The 19,174-nt window shown below is 33.5% G+C and overlaps 2 protein-coding genes across 3 annotated transcripts in view; both read left to right on the forward strand.

Moving 5' to 3' along the window:
- LOC105422438 (uncharacterized) overlaps positions 1-9,707 on the forward strand; it is a 45,565-nt gene extending 35,858 nt beyond the window's left edge. For both annotated transcript variants that reach the window (XM_089076177.1, XM_089076178.1), the window contains 5 exons: positions 831-988; positions 3,773-3,888; positions 4,111-4,321; positions 4,570-5,064; positions 6,949-9,707. In XM_089076177.1, the coding sequence (XP_088932303.1) occupies positions 831-988; positions 3,773-3,888; positions 4,111-4,321; positions 4,570-5,064; positions 6,949-8,938 (2,970 nt within the window). In that variant the 3' untranslated portion in view covers positions 8,939-9,707. The remainder of the gene's footprint in view (positions 1-830; positions 989-3,772; positions 3,889-4,110; positions 4,322-4,569; positions 5,065-6,948) is intronic.
- Positions 9,708-17,260: 7,553 nt separating this feature from the next.
- The window catches only part of NLG-4 (neuroligin 4), a 187,911-nt gene continuing 185,997 nt past the window's right edge, over positions 17,261-19,174 (forward strand). The window contains exon 1 of the mRNA XM_089077120.1: positions 17,261-18,243. The gene's annotated coding sequence lies outside the window, so the exon portion shown is untranslated. The remainder of the gene's footprint in view (positions 18,244-19,174) is intronic.

The raw sequence follows: 19,174 nt of genomic DNA on the forward strand, positions 1-19,174 counted from the left end.
CGAGCAACCTCGATGAATTTTAATTTCCACTCGTTCTCGTAAATTCCGCCCTTTATTGAACTTTACAAATTGACGCGTTTGTAAATACGTTCGGTTTATCGCGCTAAAAATAATTACGACTGCGATAAATCTGAGAACTCGCACCCAGGAAATTTCATTCGAAAATTGTTAGTAGAATTGATGATGAGTGAGTTTAAATTCGAAATAAACTTTAATGTAACAGGTAAATTAATTGAAAATAGATTGTTAAGCAGTTACTAGCTTTTATAATTAAGTTAAATACACATAAATTTCTGTACAATTCTAGCTATTTGAGAAAAGATTACATTAAGTTCAAAATCTTTCAGTTAATTAGTTAAATCTAAAGCTTATCGAAAAAGATATTTATACCAAGGCAGATAATAGTGACTTCATAATTTATAATTTTGAAAAGTCATTTAATTTTAAAATTTTAGAACAATGTATATTGAGAGATATTTAATAATAAATTTTGAAATTCATATGCGTTTTGTATAACAAGAAATATTTTACTGAATTATACATAAATGAAAATATCAAAGTATATCAAAAGTAAATAATAAATATAAAATGGAAAGTGTCAGTAAGAAACATTGGTCGTGAAAAATATTAAAATGAAAATTTTAGAAGATATATGTACGTAGGAAAAGAGAGTAAAAAAAAAAAAAAAGAGAGGTGAGATGCGGAGGATACGTCAAAAAGAAGTAACAACCTGAGCTTTGATATTTTCGAGTTATGCGAATGGCATCGAAGTGTCGATAAAATCCGCGCTTCGGTATAAAAGCACATCCAGTGATCTCGTTATATTGCAGCAACAACGTCAACATACAGTGCACGGGGAAGAGTTACCCTATGTACTGGGTGTTCCATTAGACGGCAGCAAGTACAACTTACGGCGTCGATACGATATCAGAGAGACGTTGTTTTCGGAAGCCATTATGAATTGGTGGTGCAGCTTTGCCCGTCTCGGGTAAGTTATTGGAAAGATTTAGAGACGAATCTTATACAACGCATTTTATACATTTTATCATTAAAAAATTTAAAATTAAATTTAAAATTAAAATTTTTGATTAAAAATAATTGCAAGACTTTTTTTTAATTATTGATAAATATTAATATATTTTAACTTTTCATATGAAATTTATTTTTATTTTAGTATACTTTAAATTTAAGTTTCAAAAATCATGGATAATAATATAAATTTAAAAAAGAATTAATTAATTTGTAATATCTTAACAAATTTATAATAATTTATATTTCCTGCACGACTTTATTTTCCAAATAATTCTGTATTTTATTCAGTGCAGCAAATTATTTATTGACAAATGTTAGTAAAGTAAGTGGAGCTAGATGGTGGATTAAAGTTAAAAAAAGTAAAAAAAGAAATAATTTGCAATATAATGTAAAAAATAATCACAGTGTGTGTATTAAAGTTAAATTAAAGTTAGTGTTAAAAGTTCAACATGAGTGGCGGCAACCATGTAGAAACAATTGTATTTAATAACAAGTGGCGAACAATTGTTGTTGGGCGTTGACGCGAAAATCCGTAGTTGGTAAAGTTGAACTTGGTAACGTATGTATCCGAGAACGTGATTTTCAATTAACTAAACATTCAGGCGTTTAATTAAACCAGGCTGTAATATATTTTTCCGTTGTACATTTGGAAACAACTGAACTTCATAAGCACATTTCAATTCAAAAATAAATGTTTCAAATAGAGAACGTTATAAAAAAAGTAAATAAATTTACAGGAATTAAATGTAAAAAAATGTATAATGTTCAATTATAAAAACGTATTAATAAACAGTAAATACTAATGGATTATTTGAAAAATATATATGTAATCCAAAAATAAATAAAGTCTGTTATATTTTAAATTAATTTAAAAATTGTACTACACTTTTACATATAAGCGAATTCAACGATAAATTCAACACCTCTTACTAGAGATATATTGCATCGCTTTTAATTAAAAAAAGAAAAGTTTTATTATATTTCCAAATGCCAAATTATTACGTTATCAATTGAACTGAATAATCAGAAAAATTATTATACCGGAGAATACAATTCTGATTGCAATTTTATTTTTCACCGTAAATAAACACAAAGATCAAAATTTATGAATTTTATCGAATAGTTTATTTCACATTTTCGCTAAACTAAGTCATCGAATCTTTTATTTTTCGGTTTGTAAACACGAATATACTCATACATATGGCTGCAGGCACATTCAGATATCGATTCTGCATTGGCTCGGCGCAATTTGACGCTTGTTATGCTGATATTGTCGAATTAACGATCCGGCGAATCGGTCGTTTTAATTTGGGCGATGAAAGCTGATTATCCACAGTTCCGAATTATTTTGACATTTCGTTTTACTCGACAAAACCATTCCGCTTTACTCCATTGAACAAGCCCAATGTTCTCGCAACGTAAAGCCACGCTTTGTTTAAATGGGACAATATCGAATTTCTAATTATGTTAAAAATTTATTTGCTATCATTTAAATAAAGAGATATCGAATCTATAATTTAAACTTAAAAGTTTAACGTTAAATGTCTACGTTAAATTAGAATATCGAATCTATTTTGTGTTGTGATTAACATAAAAAGAATGAGATTAAAAAATTTATTATACAGATCGAAATATAAAAATATTGCGACAAAGTATCATACTCGTGAAATCGATATTATAAAGAATACAACAATTTACGAAATCGTAAATTATATATTAAGCTATATGTTATTATCTATTAAAAATAAGTGCTTTTGTGCTTTCGTTTTACACACAACTCTATATTATATTTGTACGCAGCATTTTATTCCTTTCTCTATGGTGATTCATTTTCTGTGGGATACATCCATGAAACTATATTGCAACCTCGCGATTTTTTGTCAGACACTTTGAACATATGGCTTGACTAGAACATACCTATGCATTACTACAGAGTGACAGAATCCCCAGAGGGAACTAGGTCAGTGCAATTAAGCAAAACAAAGGTATTTAGATTTAGCGGTGAACGTTATGCGTTTGTAAACGCTGCACAGCTGATCGATATTTCATGCGTTATCATATCTACCATAAGGGCGCGTCTCTTTGGCATAATAAACGACGCGCAGCATCTGTACCAGAGCGCCGTCACTGATAACGAATGACGGAAAAACAGTTTTTTTTTTTTTTTTTTTTTGTTTCGACCGTATGAACGCCGCCGCTACGCGTGATCGATCGGATCGACATCGCGTTTATTCAAACCGTCATTAAAAAATCATTTTCTGCTGGAATTATTGATGTGGCGAATGATTGCATCTTTAAAATTAATAAAAGTTTCTAGAAAGACTATGAATAATCCGAATAATCCGTTGTATTCTAATGTTGCGATTTATTTTTTTTTTTTTTTTTTTAATATTGAAAAGTGTATTGAATTTGATAGTTTCAGAGAGATTTAAATTTTATACGCATATTTAAATGCGTTAATTCTTATATTTCACAACTCCAAAAATATTCTAAAAAACTAGAATTTCGAAATATTCAATGTTATATAGATCTAACCGCGCAATATTTTTATAAGAACAGAAAGAAAGTAGTATCGAGTATCCCCATGGACTATTCTGGATTATCCGATATCTTGTTCTCCAATTTCCTAACGATATTAATCCCAAGTCGCCCTGTACATCTAAGAAAAGTTATTGGGTATTTCTACCGTTACATTAATCATTCGCGATTATTTATCAAAGAAAATATTCGAATCCCTTAGGAATCCCAACGTTGCAAAGCGATATCCCTACCTGACTAGCATGTTCAAGGAATGGGGTCAGTATGACATCGAGTGGCCAGTTTATGATCCTGTCAATCAAACGTATTTTAATCTAAGTAAGTCTGAAAGAATTTCGACATTGGCATATCTCGAAGCATGCAAGCATTAAAAAAGTTTCTATTAAGACGCGAAATTAATATTCTTTCCATTTATATGTACACGATTAAAGTAATAATAATAATATAATAAAGTCTACTATTCTGCAAAAGTTTGATTTATTTTGCCGAAGGTTTTATTTTACCGTTTTACTTGAATGTAGTATCCCTTCTTGCACGCAGCCATACCGCCTAACATAGGTACGCACTATCGTTCGGCGGAGATGCAGTTCTGGAATGAAGACCTGCCCAATCTCCTCAGGCACCCGAATAAAGACATTTCGGGTCCAACACGATCGAAAGGACCGCGACCGCAAATTCTTGATATTGCCGATGGGATTGGCAAGTATGCCAATAATACCGCCAACCGGAATTACGAAAGCTACGGTACTAGGTTAGTAACAGGAATAATTAATTAATTTTGCGCTTTATGCATTTGAATTTCGTGCAGTATGCCGCAGCTTCTGTAGTCAAGTGTGTTTTTACTCAAGATACGCGCTCTAAAAATGTTGATATGAATTTATATTTTGAAGACAGGTTTGAAAATTTAGAAAAACTTGAAATTCTAATTTCTGGAAAAAAATAAATTCAGATGATTTATTGTAAATCAAAAGTTACGGATTGTGTAAGGTATTTTTTCAGCGGGTATACATCCCCATCTAGTATCACGGGTTCTAATATGGACAAGACGCCATTTTCAACGATGGTTACAACGGGTGGGAGCGTCGGGGAGGGTTCCACGATAGAGCCGAGCACGTTAAGGACCTCATCGGCGATGATGATGGTGATTGTCTTCTTCGTGGTGTTTATACTGATAAACTTCACGGCTTTCCTATATATCTATTATAAGAAGCAGAACGTGAAGGGAAAGGAAAAATCGTTGAAGAGGCGAGGCAGCGAGAAGAAAAACGACTCTGTCAAGCGGTCGAAGACTGATAAACACGAGAACCATTACGGCCAGCTAGGCTACAAAAGCGACAGCAAACCAGATTTGAACGACGTGATAAAGAACGACAAAGCATACGACAATAACTCCAACTTTGGACGCAGATCGAAGCTTTCGAGACAAAATTCGAGCTCTACCATTGACACTCACATCAAGGTTAGAGAGTGGATTCAGCAAGAAATTGTGCATAGGTCAGTGAAGTTCTGAACATTTTGCATGATAATAATCAATTTTTAATATTTTTTCTGCTGGGATATGTTGAAATAAAATTATAAATAACGTCCTATTGTAAATCATAATAAATGTTGTTTTTCCAATGTGTTGAATTTGCTGATGTAAATATTCCTGTTTTGTCATTGAAGTTATTATTAATTAATTGTAATCAATTAATTCTACTTGATAAAAATACAAATATTTGTAAAATTGTAATAAAAATTAATGTTTGATACACTTTACTTGTTAATAAAAATTATTAAATTTTTTAATTTTTCTAATTTTAGACAGTTTTATTTTATAAAATTACTTTATTATGTAATTAATTATTAAAAGATTTTTTTTAAATTTCCGTCTACAAAAAAATTTATCAAATTTTATGATTAAAAGTATCATTTGAGAATTATGCATTACTCATATTAAATGGAATTATATACTTCACTTCTACATATATTGAAAATAAACAATTTGAATTAAATAAAAATTTGTAGATTTTTTTTAAATTCTTTGTCATTCTAATATTATTCTAGTATACGTTTCTTGCTGCTCTTGTACCAGTCAACGTTTTGAACTCAATTCAAACGTCTTTCCTAATTGCAAAGAACTGAAGATACTCATAGAACGCTTACGCTCGCAAATTTGTCGATTGCGGTAAGGGTTGTGCGACCCAGTAATCCAATTAGGGGTTCTGTTTAAAGAGTAGCTGCTTTGGCCCGTATCACTCAAATCAGGGAATTGAATTTCTTTTCTTTCTCTTGCTTATGAATATTTTGTTAGATTATTTATTGAAAACGTTGATAAGTATCACTCTGCAAAGTTAATTAAACTCGACTTATAACTTGACTACGTTTTTCTTGTCATTTAACGAGCAATATCTAGTTTGAAAATTACAATATTGTCCTTATTTTTATTATAAATAAGTTAAATGAAAAAAATAATAACAAAAAGTTAGTAACAAAAACAATTTAAAGAAAATAATGCATAGGAACAATAATAAAAAAATTGTTGTACTTGTAGCGTAATAAATCTTTTATAAAATATTTCGATTTATAATACTTTGAATTCCTGTACAAGGAAAAAATCCGTTTCTGTGAGTTATTAGGCTTTTCATTTTTTAACTGCATCGTGATATCCATTGCAGTATATATATATATATATATATATATATATATATATATATCGTTTGTTGATTTATATTAATGTAGTTGTAACACGCATACGCACACGCATGTGTTTTGGAATATATTATAAAATCATATATTTGAAATGTGTTGAATTATAAACATACATAATGAAACATTGTATATAATATAAATAAATGTAATTCATCATTAAGCAAATGTGTTTGACAAAATAACTTTTTAATTGTTGATATAATATACAAAGATTAAAAGTGATTAATTAGTTTCGGGACATCAAAGTGCAACCGCGCTATTATTACTGATCGTTACCAAAATCGCAAAATTAATACGCATCTTTCATTTGCGAGATACGTAAAATGATGTTCTGTAATCAATAATTCTCGATAATTGGACGCAATAATTGGTGGTCGTAACAACTGATAACATTAGTGGCTAATTGTGAATTTTACATAAAATTTACGAAAGAATATGTTATTTTATTAAACCGCAGTGATAATTGGTTCTTTTATCAAAAATATTTAATACTATTTAAGTATTTTAAATGATAACGCTGATCAATATTTTTTTATGTAACTTCAGGCTATAAACATTACCTAATTTATGAGCAAAGTTACATAAATTATAAAAAATTTTTTTAAATAGAAAAGTTTTAGGTGATAATTATTTTATTTATTTATAAAATTGACCAATTTTATTTTAAAGTTTTGTTTTCTTTGTTAGATGTTCGCCGAGATTCTTGCGTAAGACGCGGGAAACATTGCAGAAAGAACATCAAGAGAAATTAAATAAACAGCAGCAAGAAGAGAAACAACGTATAGAGGAAGAGGCGTTAAAAGAAAGAAAAGACGAGCCGATTTACGATGAAAGTCCGGCATTGGTTGTACGTCCTGGAAAAAAATCAAAATTGCCAAAAATTTCCGTGGCTATCGATGCTACGCCAGCGACCAGGACAGAGTCCATTCTGAATCAAATACCAATTGAATTAACAAAGAGTATCGAAAAAGCCAACGAATTCGAACCGAACTCACAGCAACTGATGACTCCTGAAGTAATTGTCATAGAACATCATCATTCTAGAAGCGATCCTTTGCCAATGGAGAACGTCTTGAAAACGACGAAGACAAATTTCTCGACTCCCAGGATCTGTGAGTCAGATTCAGGAAGTGCGAGTAGTCTATACGCCAAGATTAACCCTAAACTAAAATCTCGTCTGCCTCGTCCAGGTATGGGAATCAACACGGAAGTATCCGAACAATCAAAGTACGAAAATCCTCATGAGGAAGAGATCTACTTGAAGACCGGGCCGATCCTAACGACCTTTGGTACGAGTGATGTAAATGTTACATGCCGGGAACCAACTGCAGAGAGAGAATGTATCAGCCCCGAGGAGGCTTTGAAGACAATCAAACGTCGAAATTATCCCAAGGTGCTGCCAGATATCGAGAAAAGGCGATCACTTCCAGTGCCGAATAGCCTCTTCGTACCGAAACATCACGCGAATTCATTAAAAGACTACAAAAGTGGAAATGTGAATTTTTTTTCGAGCCAACCACCATTACCACCTCCGAGAATATTTGGAACTTCCAAGAGTCTGGAGAAAAGCGATTTCTTCGTTGAGGAAAATGAAAGTCAGGTGGAAAGCGAGCCGATCACGACAAATCTACATGTGGGTCCGCTAAAAAGGCCAGATTCCGGGAAAAATAACTCCGATCCTAACATAATCGATTCCTTGGAAGGAAATAGAAGTGTCCAGGCAGGCGGAAGTATGGATACTATTTATACTAATCCAAGATGTCCGCTCCATGGGAGTCAATATCCTTTCTCGCCGACATCGCAGAGTGTCGATGATGATATTGGCAAGTCTTCCGGATTCCTGGATGCGGGTAATCCAAATTGGTATAAACCGGCAGCGAGCGAGTCGTCAGCCATAATGACGTCAACCGCATCGGAGCCACAAATCGTGATCAGCAGAGACCAGAGAGGTGTGACGATACCAATGGCGGAACCGAAAATCGTGATCACGCCAAGAGTGGTTAATCCATGCCAAGCCAATCAACAGTCGAGTGCAACAGTGCACTTTGAGGACAAGGTTGAACACAATTTAAAGACGATTGATCCAATGAGAAATGAAGAATCATCGGAGAGTTTGAATATTTTCGGCAGTTCAATGATACCAAGAGAGACGGAAAGAAGGGAGCCACGAATAATCATCACGGCACGGGAGCCGAAAAATTGTGTCCCGGCGAACAGTCTAAAACAGCCGAAGATTATCATAAAGCCAACGGCGACTTTGCCGAGGAGCAGGGATCAGAGGAATATACCGAAGGTGTCAGCCATACCGTCGCCGGAACAGCAGAATTGTCAGAACAGCGAGCGAGACCGGGCGCTCGAGCAAAGGGAGAAGCCATCCCTGAGGGAGAAACCCAGGGTTACGAGGATTCCATCGTTTTCACGCAGGAGAGAGGAGACTGGGATTGAAAAGCCGTCGTACGTAGAGAAGACAGAAATCGTGCCGAGAGTGGAGGCGGCAACCAGTAAAATCACAAACGCGCCATCGACATCCGACGCCAAGTCGGGCATACCAACGCTAACAATGATGATGCCGAAGAGTGAGAAGACCTCCAGCACGGACTCCTCGTCCGCCAGTAACGGGAATTCCAGTAACTCGAATACCGGTACGATCAAACGCAAGCCGACGAACAAGAAATAATTGGTGAGAACCAATTCGAGTGCCACGTGTTATATCCCGTCCTATTTCGCGAACGTAGATGGAATGCAGATGGGTCTCTGCCATTTCAACCAAGTGTCGATGCAGTTCTGATAGCGTCCAATCTCTTTCACGAAACATTCACAAGTGTATGAGTATTCGTAATAGCAATGAAATCAACAAAACATCATTTTCTCGTTTAAGTTTCGTACTCGTCATACATATATTTAAGTTTATTTTTAAAAAATTGTTTTTTGCTTTTCTTATTTATATGATGTAAAAGTACATCAAATATGACGATAAGCTTATCTCTTTAGAATTAATATTATTTATTATTAGTCTAGATATATATATTACAATAATGTGCATTTTAGCGATACTAGCACGTTTTATATGTGTTTAATTTTTTCTATTATTATTAACTAAATCATACTATTTTTCTATGATTGATTAGAATTATGAGTACAGACACACGCATAATGCACTGTATATCATGTAAATAATAATACTACGACTAAGACATTTTAAATAGCGCAATAATATTTTTATGATTTAAATCAATGAAATGAGCTACATTACATGTTATGTATAAGTTGTTGAGATCGCTCTTGCGAGCGTTGTCGATCGTATCCAATTTTAAATCGGTTTAATGTGATCGGCTAGACGTGAGTTAGATATTAATAATTTTCAAGGCATTCGCTCTTTTATATACCTGTAACTTTATACGATGAAAATAAATGTTTTTCGTACTTTTTCAAGAGAAAACTCAAAATGAGAATGTATCCCATCGGCGATTCATCATCTCCCCTTTTTCATATAAACGCCGTACTGTGTATCCCGTAACGTTACATGCGTCCCGCAAACTTTGTTATTAAGTGAAGCAGGTCTATAAGTCGCGCAGATGCAGCGGAGAACGGTAGGACAAAGTGGTTGGCGAGTTCTCACTTATATTACTGGTGGATCGAATTGATTTTCAAAGTTCGCCCGATAATGGGATTCTCCCCGTCTCTCTAACCATCGCCGCACGGAAAGGAAAAGGCCATTTTCACGCCCTCCTATCCCCTCTATAATCAGTCTGTCTCTATCTCCTTCCGCTCATCTCTTTTACCTTCCTTTTCTCGTGTTTTCGTTTCATCTCGTTCTATGTCATTCGATCCGTTCGAAAACGTTACCCTGATCAGAGTTCAAGGAGCAAAAAAAGATGAGACAAGTGTTTTGATGGGACTCTGTAAGTTTTGACGAAATTGGGGGTTCTAGAAATAAGACATTTAATAGCTATAGTAACTAAAACAATCTTTTTCAAATAAAGCGATATTTGAAGGTCTAAATACATAATAAAACAAATTGTAATTGTAATTTTATTGCCAAAATATTGTTTTGGATTGATTTAAATTTTTTTTATAAATTATTCGAGTTTGGTACATCTATATTTGAATCTTATGGTGTGTGTAATTTGTAGGGTTTGTATGATTCTCTATTGTGTGTGAGTGAAGTTCATCAGTTTCAGCAGTGCAATTGCAAGACACGAGTAATCTGACAGCGATAACTTGGTCATATCTTCGGAGTTGGAGTATTGCTAAGCGTTTAGATGTTGGTGTCGTCCTCCGCCTTATGCGACAGCGCGTAATCAGTAATCATCCACCGCGCACGACGAATGAGGAAGGCCTTGTTGTCGCCATGACAGGTGCGTGACATCGCGTGACCCATTGTCAGAATGATATATTATCAGAAGTAACGGAGGGAACAAAAGCCAGATCCTGTCTTTCTTGAGAAATATCCCCCCGAGGCCAGATTCTGATTTTTATAAAATTGCAATAATCGCGATGGTGAGCGATCTTCATCCTTCATCTTAGATTTTTATCATCTACACAAAAAAATTATACCTTTTCTCTGCGTATCTGTAATATAAAAAATATTTCAAAAATAAAAATATTTCAAAATATGTCAAAAATCAACAATACAAAAATGAATTGTATCAGCAAATGGAACATTGTTACATTCATTGTTCCAATCAAACGTCAAAAGTTTATGAGTATAATTTTTGAAAAAAAATATTAAAAAACATTTTTATACAAATAATAATCTTTGATAATTAAAAGAAAATTTCTAATTAAATAAAATTTCTATTAAAATCCAATAAAATAAATGGCCTCTTATTATTTATTATTCAAAATAACAATTAAAATTAATGTTACAGTAACAATTAAATAATTAAGTAGAATTAGAATAAACCATAATTATTAAAGCTATATTTATAGTTTAGTTTACTGCGTAAGTTTGCAATCATCGCGTCGATGAGAGGGATAATTTTCGTATCATGATTATCTACGGCACGCGCTTCTAATTATCACACGATAATCAGCGATTAAGCACGAACCTGCGCGGCAACCTCATTACTATGCCTCGGGCGGCGTCGGAGATGCCACGAATGCATAGATATATAATTTCGTCTTCTCCATCTGAACCAATTAATAAATTTGCACCGGCTGCCTGCCCACTGGACAAGGTTGGTTCGTCTATTTCCACTAGTGGCTATTGTTTCCAAGACAATGCCAGCTACTTGGCAGTTAGAATACATTGTACTGTCCGAGAGGTAGCTGTACTGAACGTGATGTCAGATTAATTAGATTTCAAAACGAATACACTAGGTGTCCCTAAGAGCAATTGTATTTTCTCTTTAATTAACAATGCACAAACAATTAAAGCTATTCATATTTTTTAAAAAATGTTATAGTTTATAATTATTTTTATTTTATCAAGAATTAGCTAAAATTTTTTTATAACTTATAATTATTCGCTGTTTAGGAATAATGTTTTGATATCAAAAATAATATTTGATCCATTTTAATAGCTTTTTATTTAATAGTTGTTAAAATCTTAATTCTTTTTCAAATACTGTTTGTGTTACTTAAAGATGTTGATTATTAAAAGAGCGTGCAATTGTGATTACAAATGAATCACATGTTTCTGTAAACGTTTTCTGTCTCTCAAGCTGGGTATAGAAAATTAACGATAATAGTGCAAGTCGGTGGAAATGACAGTAATCGAAGAGACCGCAACCGTCCCCAGTTGTAGAAGTTCCCATTGGCGAGATTTGTAATCTCTATTGGGTCTGTGGATTTCAATTTCAAGGATTTTAGAAGCAAAGCTCAAGAACAATATCTATACAATTTAAAAGGATTAAAGAATCTCAGAACTCAAGAAAATCCTCTCTAAGAAATAAATAAAAATTCTACCTTAAAAGAGGCTCCAGGTTTCAGAAACTCAAAGATCTAAGATTGCGAAGGTAGAAAGGAAACATTCAAACGTTCGAAGAGGTGGCCGAGAAAATTCTTGAGCAAGACACAGACAAAAGACGGATCTAAAGAAAATATCTCTAAATGGAAGCTTAATCTTACCTCGAAATAGCTCTGATCCATGAGAAAACAATTCCAACAGTCTGTGATGTGCCGTGTCTGATAGCTACCGGATGTTTATCAAGCTTTTTTATCAAATAGTTTCGCATTTCCCATCGCCCTTTTTCTCATTAAACACATTCAATTTCTCCTTTTATATCATTTTATATAAATCGAAAAAGATATTCTTTTTTTTTTGAGATCAAATATAAAATCAAGTATAAACTGTGGAAGAATTCTATTAAAATTAAAATTAAAAGATAATTCTCTTTATTAATTTTCTACTAATTCTTTATATTTCTTAATATTTTACTCAGAAATAGATCTTTTCAATTTCGTTGTTTGTAATCCATGTTTATAATTTAAAAATTAAAATTTATACATTCAAAAATTAAAGAATAATTGGTGTAACATTATATCTATCGATAAATCGAATGTTTGGAAAATTTTAGAGAACTTTTATCTAATTCGGCGACGGAAAAGATGACGTTTTCTAGCGTAATTAACCAGGTACCAATACAAGCTCAATAATTCTTTATTAAGAAAGTTCTAAAGGATAACTTCATTAATGTTTGTACCTGTTCGACAGACGCCAGGGGCGATCGAAGTTGAAAATTGTTCGTCGTTGCGGCGACACTCGATAGCAACTTGCAGCAACCCAAATCTAATAAAAAAGTACATGTGCCCTACAATGTCGTTACAAGAGATCAATTTTTATCATTTGACGGATAAAGTTTTTGCATTACACGCGAAATGAAATTGTCAATATACGCTAACAAATGTTCGCAAATAAATCTCAAAGTCTATGAAAATATCAAAATTTTTTTATAATTTTTATGATCTCTAAGAAATTCTTTACATCTATATTAGTCTTTTTCAGTTATAAATTAGATTTCTTGTCTCTTGAGTCTTTTAACGTGAGTTAAAATCTAATACAATTAACTGGCAGTTTTTCAAGACGCTGAAATAATATTTACGCTTATAGAAAATCAAAGTGACGTAAGCTTTTTCTTGAATGTCCACTATTTCGCGTCGGACGGCCTTTGTGTGGATTCTCATTTCCATCTACGAAGTAAATCGAATCTTCTCGTCTGTGCTTCTTCTTTTCATCCTCTTTTCACTTTGACACAAGTGGGAAAGGCAACGCGAGAAGCGCAATTCGGCGTTGCCGCTTGTTGCGAGAGACGCGAATGTGATTTTGCTTCTGCGTTCGTAGCTCGTTAGAGCGAAAATCTTTCGACATTGGTCCGAATTACTCAACGATCCTTTATATCATGCTTGATGACGACGTGTGACGATAAAGTTGATTGCCCGACTACTCAACATGTAAATTGTGTACTACCATCCCCAATCTTCACATATTTCATTTCTCAAAAGAGATTGTCAGACACTCATACACTCATACAATCGATACTCATCATTATTCACATTTATTAATTAGAATTATATAATAAATTAAATTTTACGGCTAATGAGAATTTTCTTTTTCGAAGAGCTTATCAATTTTTTAATTAATTTTTATTTATTTATTTTTAATTAGTTAATTTTTATTAATTATTAAATCTTTGTTGTTTATATAATGATAAAAATTGTTTATTAGATTAAAAAAAATGTAAAGAACATTTCAAAATAAATTTATTACGTTTTTTGTAAAATAAAATTAAATATTTTGATTTGTCGAATCTACTTATTTAGATATAATTAAACAGAATTGATCGAACGATCTTTACGAAATACTTAAGATCTTGGATTCAAACATCTTTAAAGTTTGGATCAGCTCTTTTGCATGCCAAGAACACCGTCCTGGTTTAAACTATTGAAGGATCACTTACCGTAGGCCTCGCAAGCTCCCATTATTCACTGCGATCCGATTACGCGAGCTTTAGAGTTTCTCGCGGCGCGATTCTGGATGTTCTCGTTAAGAACATCGATCGAGCTACGGTTTCCGGTTAACCGCTCTCTTCAGGCACGTCTTCAACGTCGTCGCGTCGCGCCTTGTCTCGCCGAGCAAATTGAATTTCGTTCTCAGTCATTTCCGCCACTGAAACCGACCGGGTGGAGAGGCTGTCCACCCTTCGGTTGACAAAGAGCACGGCTTGGTCCAACGGAAGAGACATGGTGAATCGTTTTCTTTCATACACTTAGACATCAGCAACGTCTGCATCCTGTCTTCAAGATGCCCAACAGGGCGATTCATCTTCTAGAGGATTAGAACGGGTTGAACGCGTCTGAAATGGATTGGATCCTTAGAACTCGCGGTTTTTTTTAAAATCCTTAGATTCTTAGAAATCCCTTCGGATTCTTCTGAGTATTTTCTGGATTTCTTGATAATCAAGTTTTTTGACAGAAATTTCATAGATCATAAAATAATTTCTTTGAAATACATTTTTACTTTTTTTTGTAATTATTTGTTCTTCCCGATTTAACAATTCTAATATTTTAGGAAATATAATATTTCTGTATTTATTTAAAAAATAATTAGAAAAATAATTTATTATAAATAAGTCTTTTCAAAAAGTACAATACGTACAACAACGTGACGTTCAAAAGTCTTTATGCTTTCGAGGATTTTGTGGTGAAATAAATTTCATTCACGCGCGAAAGAACTTGAGGACTCGGCCGTTAACGGAATTAGTAGTCCCGCCGGAAAACTTTTTCCGTCGAACCTTCTATGTTGAAAAAATTTCAAACTCCCGCATACTGCCAGCAGGATAGAATCCTCTGATATATCTCGTCGAATTTCGACTGCGCGAGATCACAATAGAGGCCTGAAAAAGGAGCAGCGAAGCACGAGTATATCACTCAGCTTGCTCCGTTTACTCCGTTTCGGCCCGCTGAATTACGTTGAACACTTTGAGCGTGAATATAAGTGTTAAATTCGGTAAGGAGAAAGCGTTCTATCTCGTTTGGCCTGACTACGAAAATTAGAAGATTTTACACTCAAAAAATTAAATATCGAACATGTAATATAGAAATATAAAAAAGATTTTATCTTTGACATGTAAACCAGAATTTTTGCAATATAGTTTATTTTTTTATTTGATTTTTATCAGAATTTATTGGAAGAAAGAATTGGAAAAATATAAAAATTGAAAAGTCATACGTTGCGTAAATGTTTGTTTACATATAGAAATTATTATAATTTTGTAAAAATTAAAAAAAAAGGTTTATTATCACTGTAATATTAAATTATTTAACAGAGATCACGCTGCGTATTTAGATTTTTGTATCATTAAAGTAAATTTATAAAGAGATTTAAGAACAATTAGGTTTTATATTTCTGATTTATGTTTTGAAATTCTTATATTAATCTAAAAAATTTTACAATCTTTTTGTCATTTATTAAATTAGATCTTTTCTATTCCAATTCTTTGAAATCTTATCATTTTGTCGCAAATTTTCATATTCACCGAACCAAGTTACGAATATCGAGTCATAGAGCGTCAACACATCAAACCACAATATTGTAGACATCCCAAATTACACTGTCAACGTTTGTGAACAACATTGTCCGTTGCAGATGCAACGACTGAGCCTTCAAATGTCAAAAAAGTTTTTCTCCACTTGAACGTTTACGTAACTGGCGTATAGTCTATAGTTAAAACATTTTTTAATAAATACTACACTTTATTGGATGATTAGATATTCTTTTTCTGTACATATAAAAATATATGTATATATACATTTAACATGATAAAATTATAGAAATTTGAGACATAGAATAGCAATTTTTATCAATATATAATTTGAAATTTATAATAAGAATTCTTTTCTAAATAAAATAATTTTATTTATATTATAATAACATTTTCTGTGCCACGTACTATAACTTTTTGTAATGTTGTAATCTCGTTAGGTTTTCACGCGGCCTCTTTCCGCTCGAATGAACCGGATCGCTATTCACGCGTAAGATTAATTAGCCTCAAGATCTCAACCAGAAGACGGCGTGGAATACCAGACAGTGTAATCGAGCAACCCAATTAGCGGTCTCGGCGCAAAGCTCGAAAGCTCTCGAGCTCTTGTGGCCGATGCGAGTTTATTCGACGCGTTTGGCCTCTTATGTCCTTCGAGAGGACATCGATCTACCGGGGTTTCCGCCTTGTAAGGAGGAATACATTCCTCGACAAGTCCCTAGACGGCCCTAAAGTCACTGCAAAAGGGTCCATCCGTTGGCAGAACTGAATCGATAACCGACTGTCCTTTTCTTCGCGCGCCCCCACGAGTCTGCGCGGCGCGTTTCGACGACGCTCGAGCTTTCCAGACATTCCAGCTTGCAAGGCCGGGTTACGCTTTATCACGCAACATTTTCCTATCTGGAGAATTTCTACTGACCAATACTTAATACTATAATAAGCAAAAGTTTGATACAAATAAATATATAATTGAGAGACAGATTATTTCCCCTCTTTACCACATTTAAGAATTTTAGTATAAGTTGTATCCATTTTATCTGTAGAATTAAAAATTTTTCAGAAATTAATCTTTTTGAAATTTAAATTTAAATTAAAATATTCGAAATCGTAAAAAAGGAACAATCTTCAAAAATCATCAATTTATTCATATATTATTAAATTTTCTGTTTTAGATTTAAATCAGTTAAAGAATAACTCTTATACTGTTCTTCAACGATTAAAATTTTTGAAGAATTTCTCGAGTAGAATAATTTATTATTAATTTTCCACATAATCCAAAAAAGTATTGAATAATTTTAATGTTGTATTAAAGTGCTGATAACTCAAGATGCAAAGCAGTTTAACTGAGCCTCTCTAGTCATGTAGTCATGTTTTCTGTGTAGCGCCTTGCAAAAGGAATCCTCTACCCTAGCTGACAGGTTTCACAGCATCCAAGCCCGAAGTGTAATCCGTGGAATCGACCGTGGCGCGCTCGGCAGACAAGAATGGAGGCTCTGGCGTCGCGTTGCGCGAGAGCTCGCGGAACTTTCCATTCCGGTGCCGTAGTCCGTCTCGCGAGCTTCGCGGCGACGTTACAGACGTCGCGTCGTGCCGGTTGCCGTGCCGTCCTGCATCGCCCGAGGGTGGCCCTGCGTCACCGCAGCGTCCTCCCTGAAGTGTACAACGGATTAACGGCGATAATCCGGGCGTCGCACCGCGCGGCGTCGCGACGCCGCGTTCACCGTGCGATTGCGAGCGGAATGCGCGCGGACGCGTCGTCACCGGTTCTGCGAGGGTTGAAACATCTCCTCGGACTCACTTCCGGCAAATGCGGACCGGAAGACGCAGATCATCGCGCTATTCGAATGTTCAGCGTTGACGTTGATCGAGATGTGATACAGTGTTAGAGAAAACATTGGTAAAAAAATATACATAAAAGTTTTATAAAATTAAAGAATGTCGATGAAAATCGCCTCTTATGCGAGACGAGAGACGAGGGTGGAATATTTATTTACGAACTGAAATACATAACAAGTAGTTAATTGAATTTCTTGTAGAAATCAAAACTGTGTGAATAAAGTAATGTGTCGAATAAAATAAAGTGATATTGATGAAAAATCCTGGATGTTTTTGCCGGTAGAGACCATTTTTGCGATTTTATCGCAATTAAATGCATCGAGATAATAAACCAGTGATATCGGATCATTGTACAATTTTTTTGACCTGTTCATGAGAATGAGAAACGAGTTGAGTAGCGAAGAAAATGAAATGTTAGGATAAAGAAGAATTAGCGCGTCGTAAACTTGTGCAGTGTGCAGTTTGAAGATTAATCCAAAGTTTTACGTGTTAATTAAATTAATTTAACTTAACTTTTGGCTACTAGCTTAGTCCATTTGGAGTAAAATTACGTTTGTGTGCTTGTGCGTTTATAGTGATTTTTTTGAAAAAATGTGTCGAATTTAGTGCGTGAGGTCCTTCTTCTTTTAATTCTATCGAGTGGATTCTTCTTTGTTTCTGAATGGTGAGTTTTAATAATGATATTATTGATTTGTATTATTAATCCTTTATTTATTTCTCACACCTTAATATTATTCTTCACTTATTTTCTTTGTAATTATACAAAATTATAAAATTCTAAAAAGCACATTTTTTAATCATCTTTTATATAACGTTATTAACATTTATTCAAACGAGTTAGTAATAAGAAAAAAACACAATATAATTTAATGTATGCATCAAACAGAATTGAGATTGTTACAGCATGAATTGAAACAGCATTAATTACGTAAATTATTTATAAATAGAGAGAGTGTAATTACAAACTTTGAATTTTCGGCATTAAAGAACTTCATTATTTTAAAATGTTTTATTTTAGATTGAACAACATAATCTATATAGTTTGCGTCAATTTTTATTAATAAATTTATGAACAAAATTAAAATAAATAACTTTTATAGCTTATAACAGTAACTGTTATTATTTATTGATTTAAAAAAGCATTCTCTACTTAACTAATACTTGACTTTTACAATCAATCTAAATAACTTTAACTTTAACTGAAGTCATTAATGGCATCCCAGATTATAAACGGAATATAGATGCATTTATAAACAATGAAAAATCTAACACCGTAATAAATATTTAAATTGTTATTGCAATAAATTGTGTTGCGAGCAGCTTTTCATTTTTTTGAAACTCAATCATACAATAATTATAAACAAAAGTTCGTATATAACGAAAGTTCATAACAGAAATGATAAAAATTATCTATTTGATCGAAACGTTCAGTAAAGTTAAAATTAACAAGAGAAATCTGCTATGATTCTATGTTGAATTCGGAATGTGTCGGGAGTTAAACGAGACCTCATCGTTTCGATCTTCCACATTGCGCGGAAACATGGCGGGCGTTCTCGCTCAACAGTGAAATTCCTGTTTTTCCAACGGTAACCCGC

Source organism: Pogonomyrmex barbatus, unplaced genomic scaffold (genome assembly GCF_055798465.1).
Source record: "Pogonomyrmex barbatus isolate J1 unplaced genomic scaffold, ASM5579846v1 scaffold2, whole genome shotgun sequence".
Lineage (NCBI taxonomy): Eukaryota > Metazoa > Arthropoda > Insecta > Hymenoptera > Formicidae > Pogonomyrmex > Pogonomyrmex barbatus.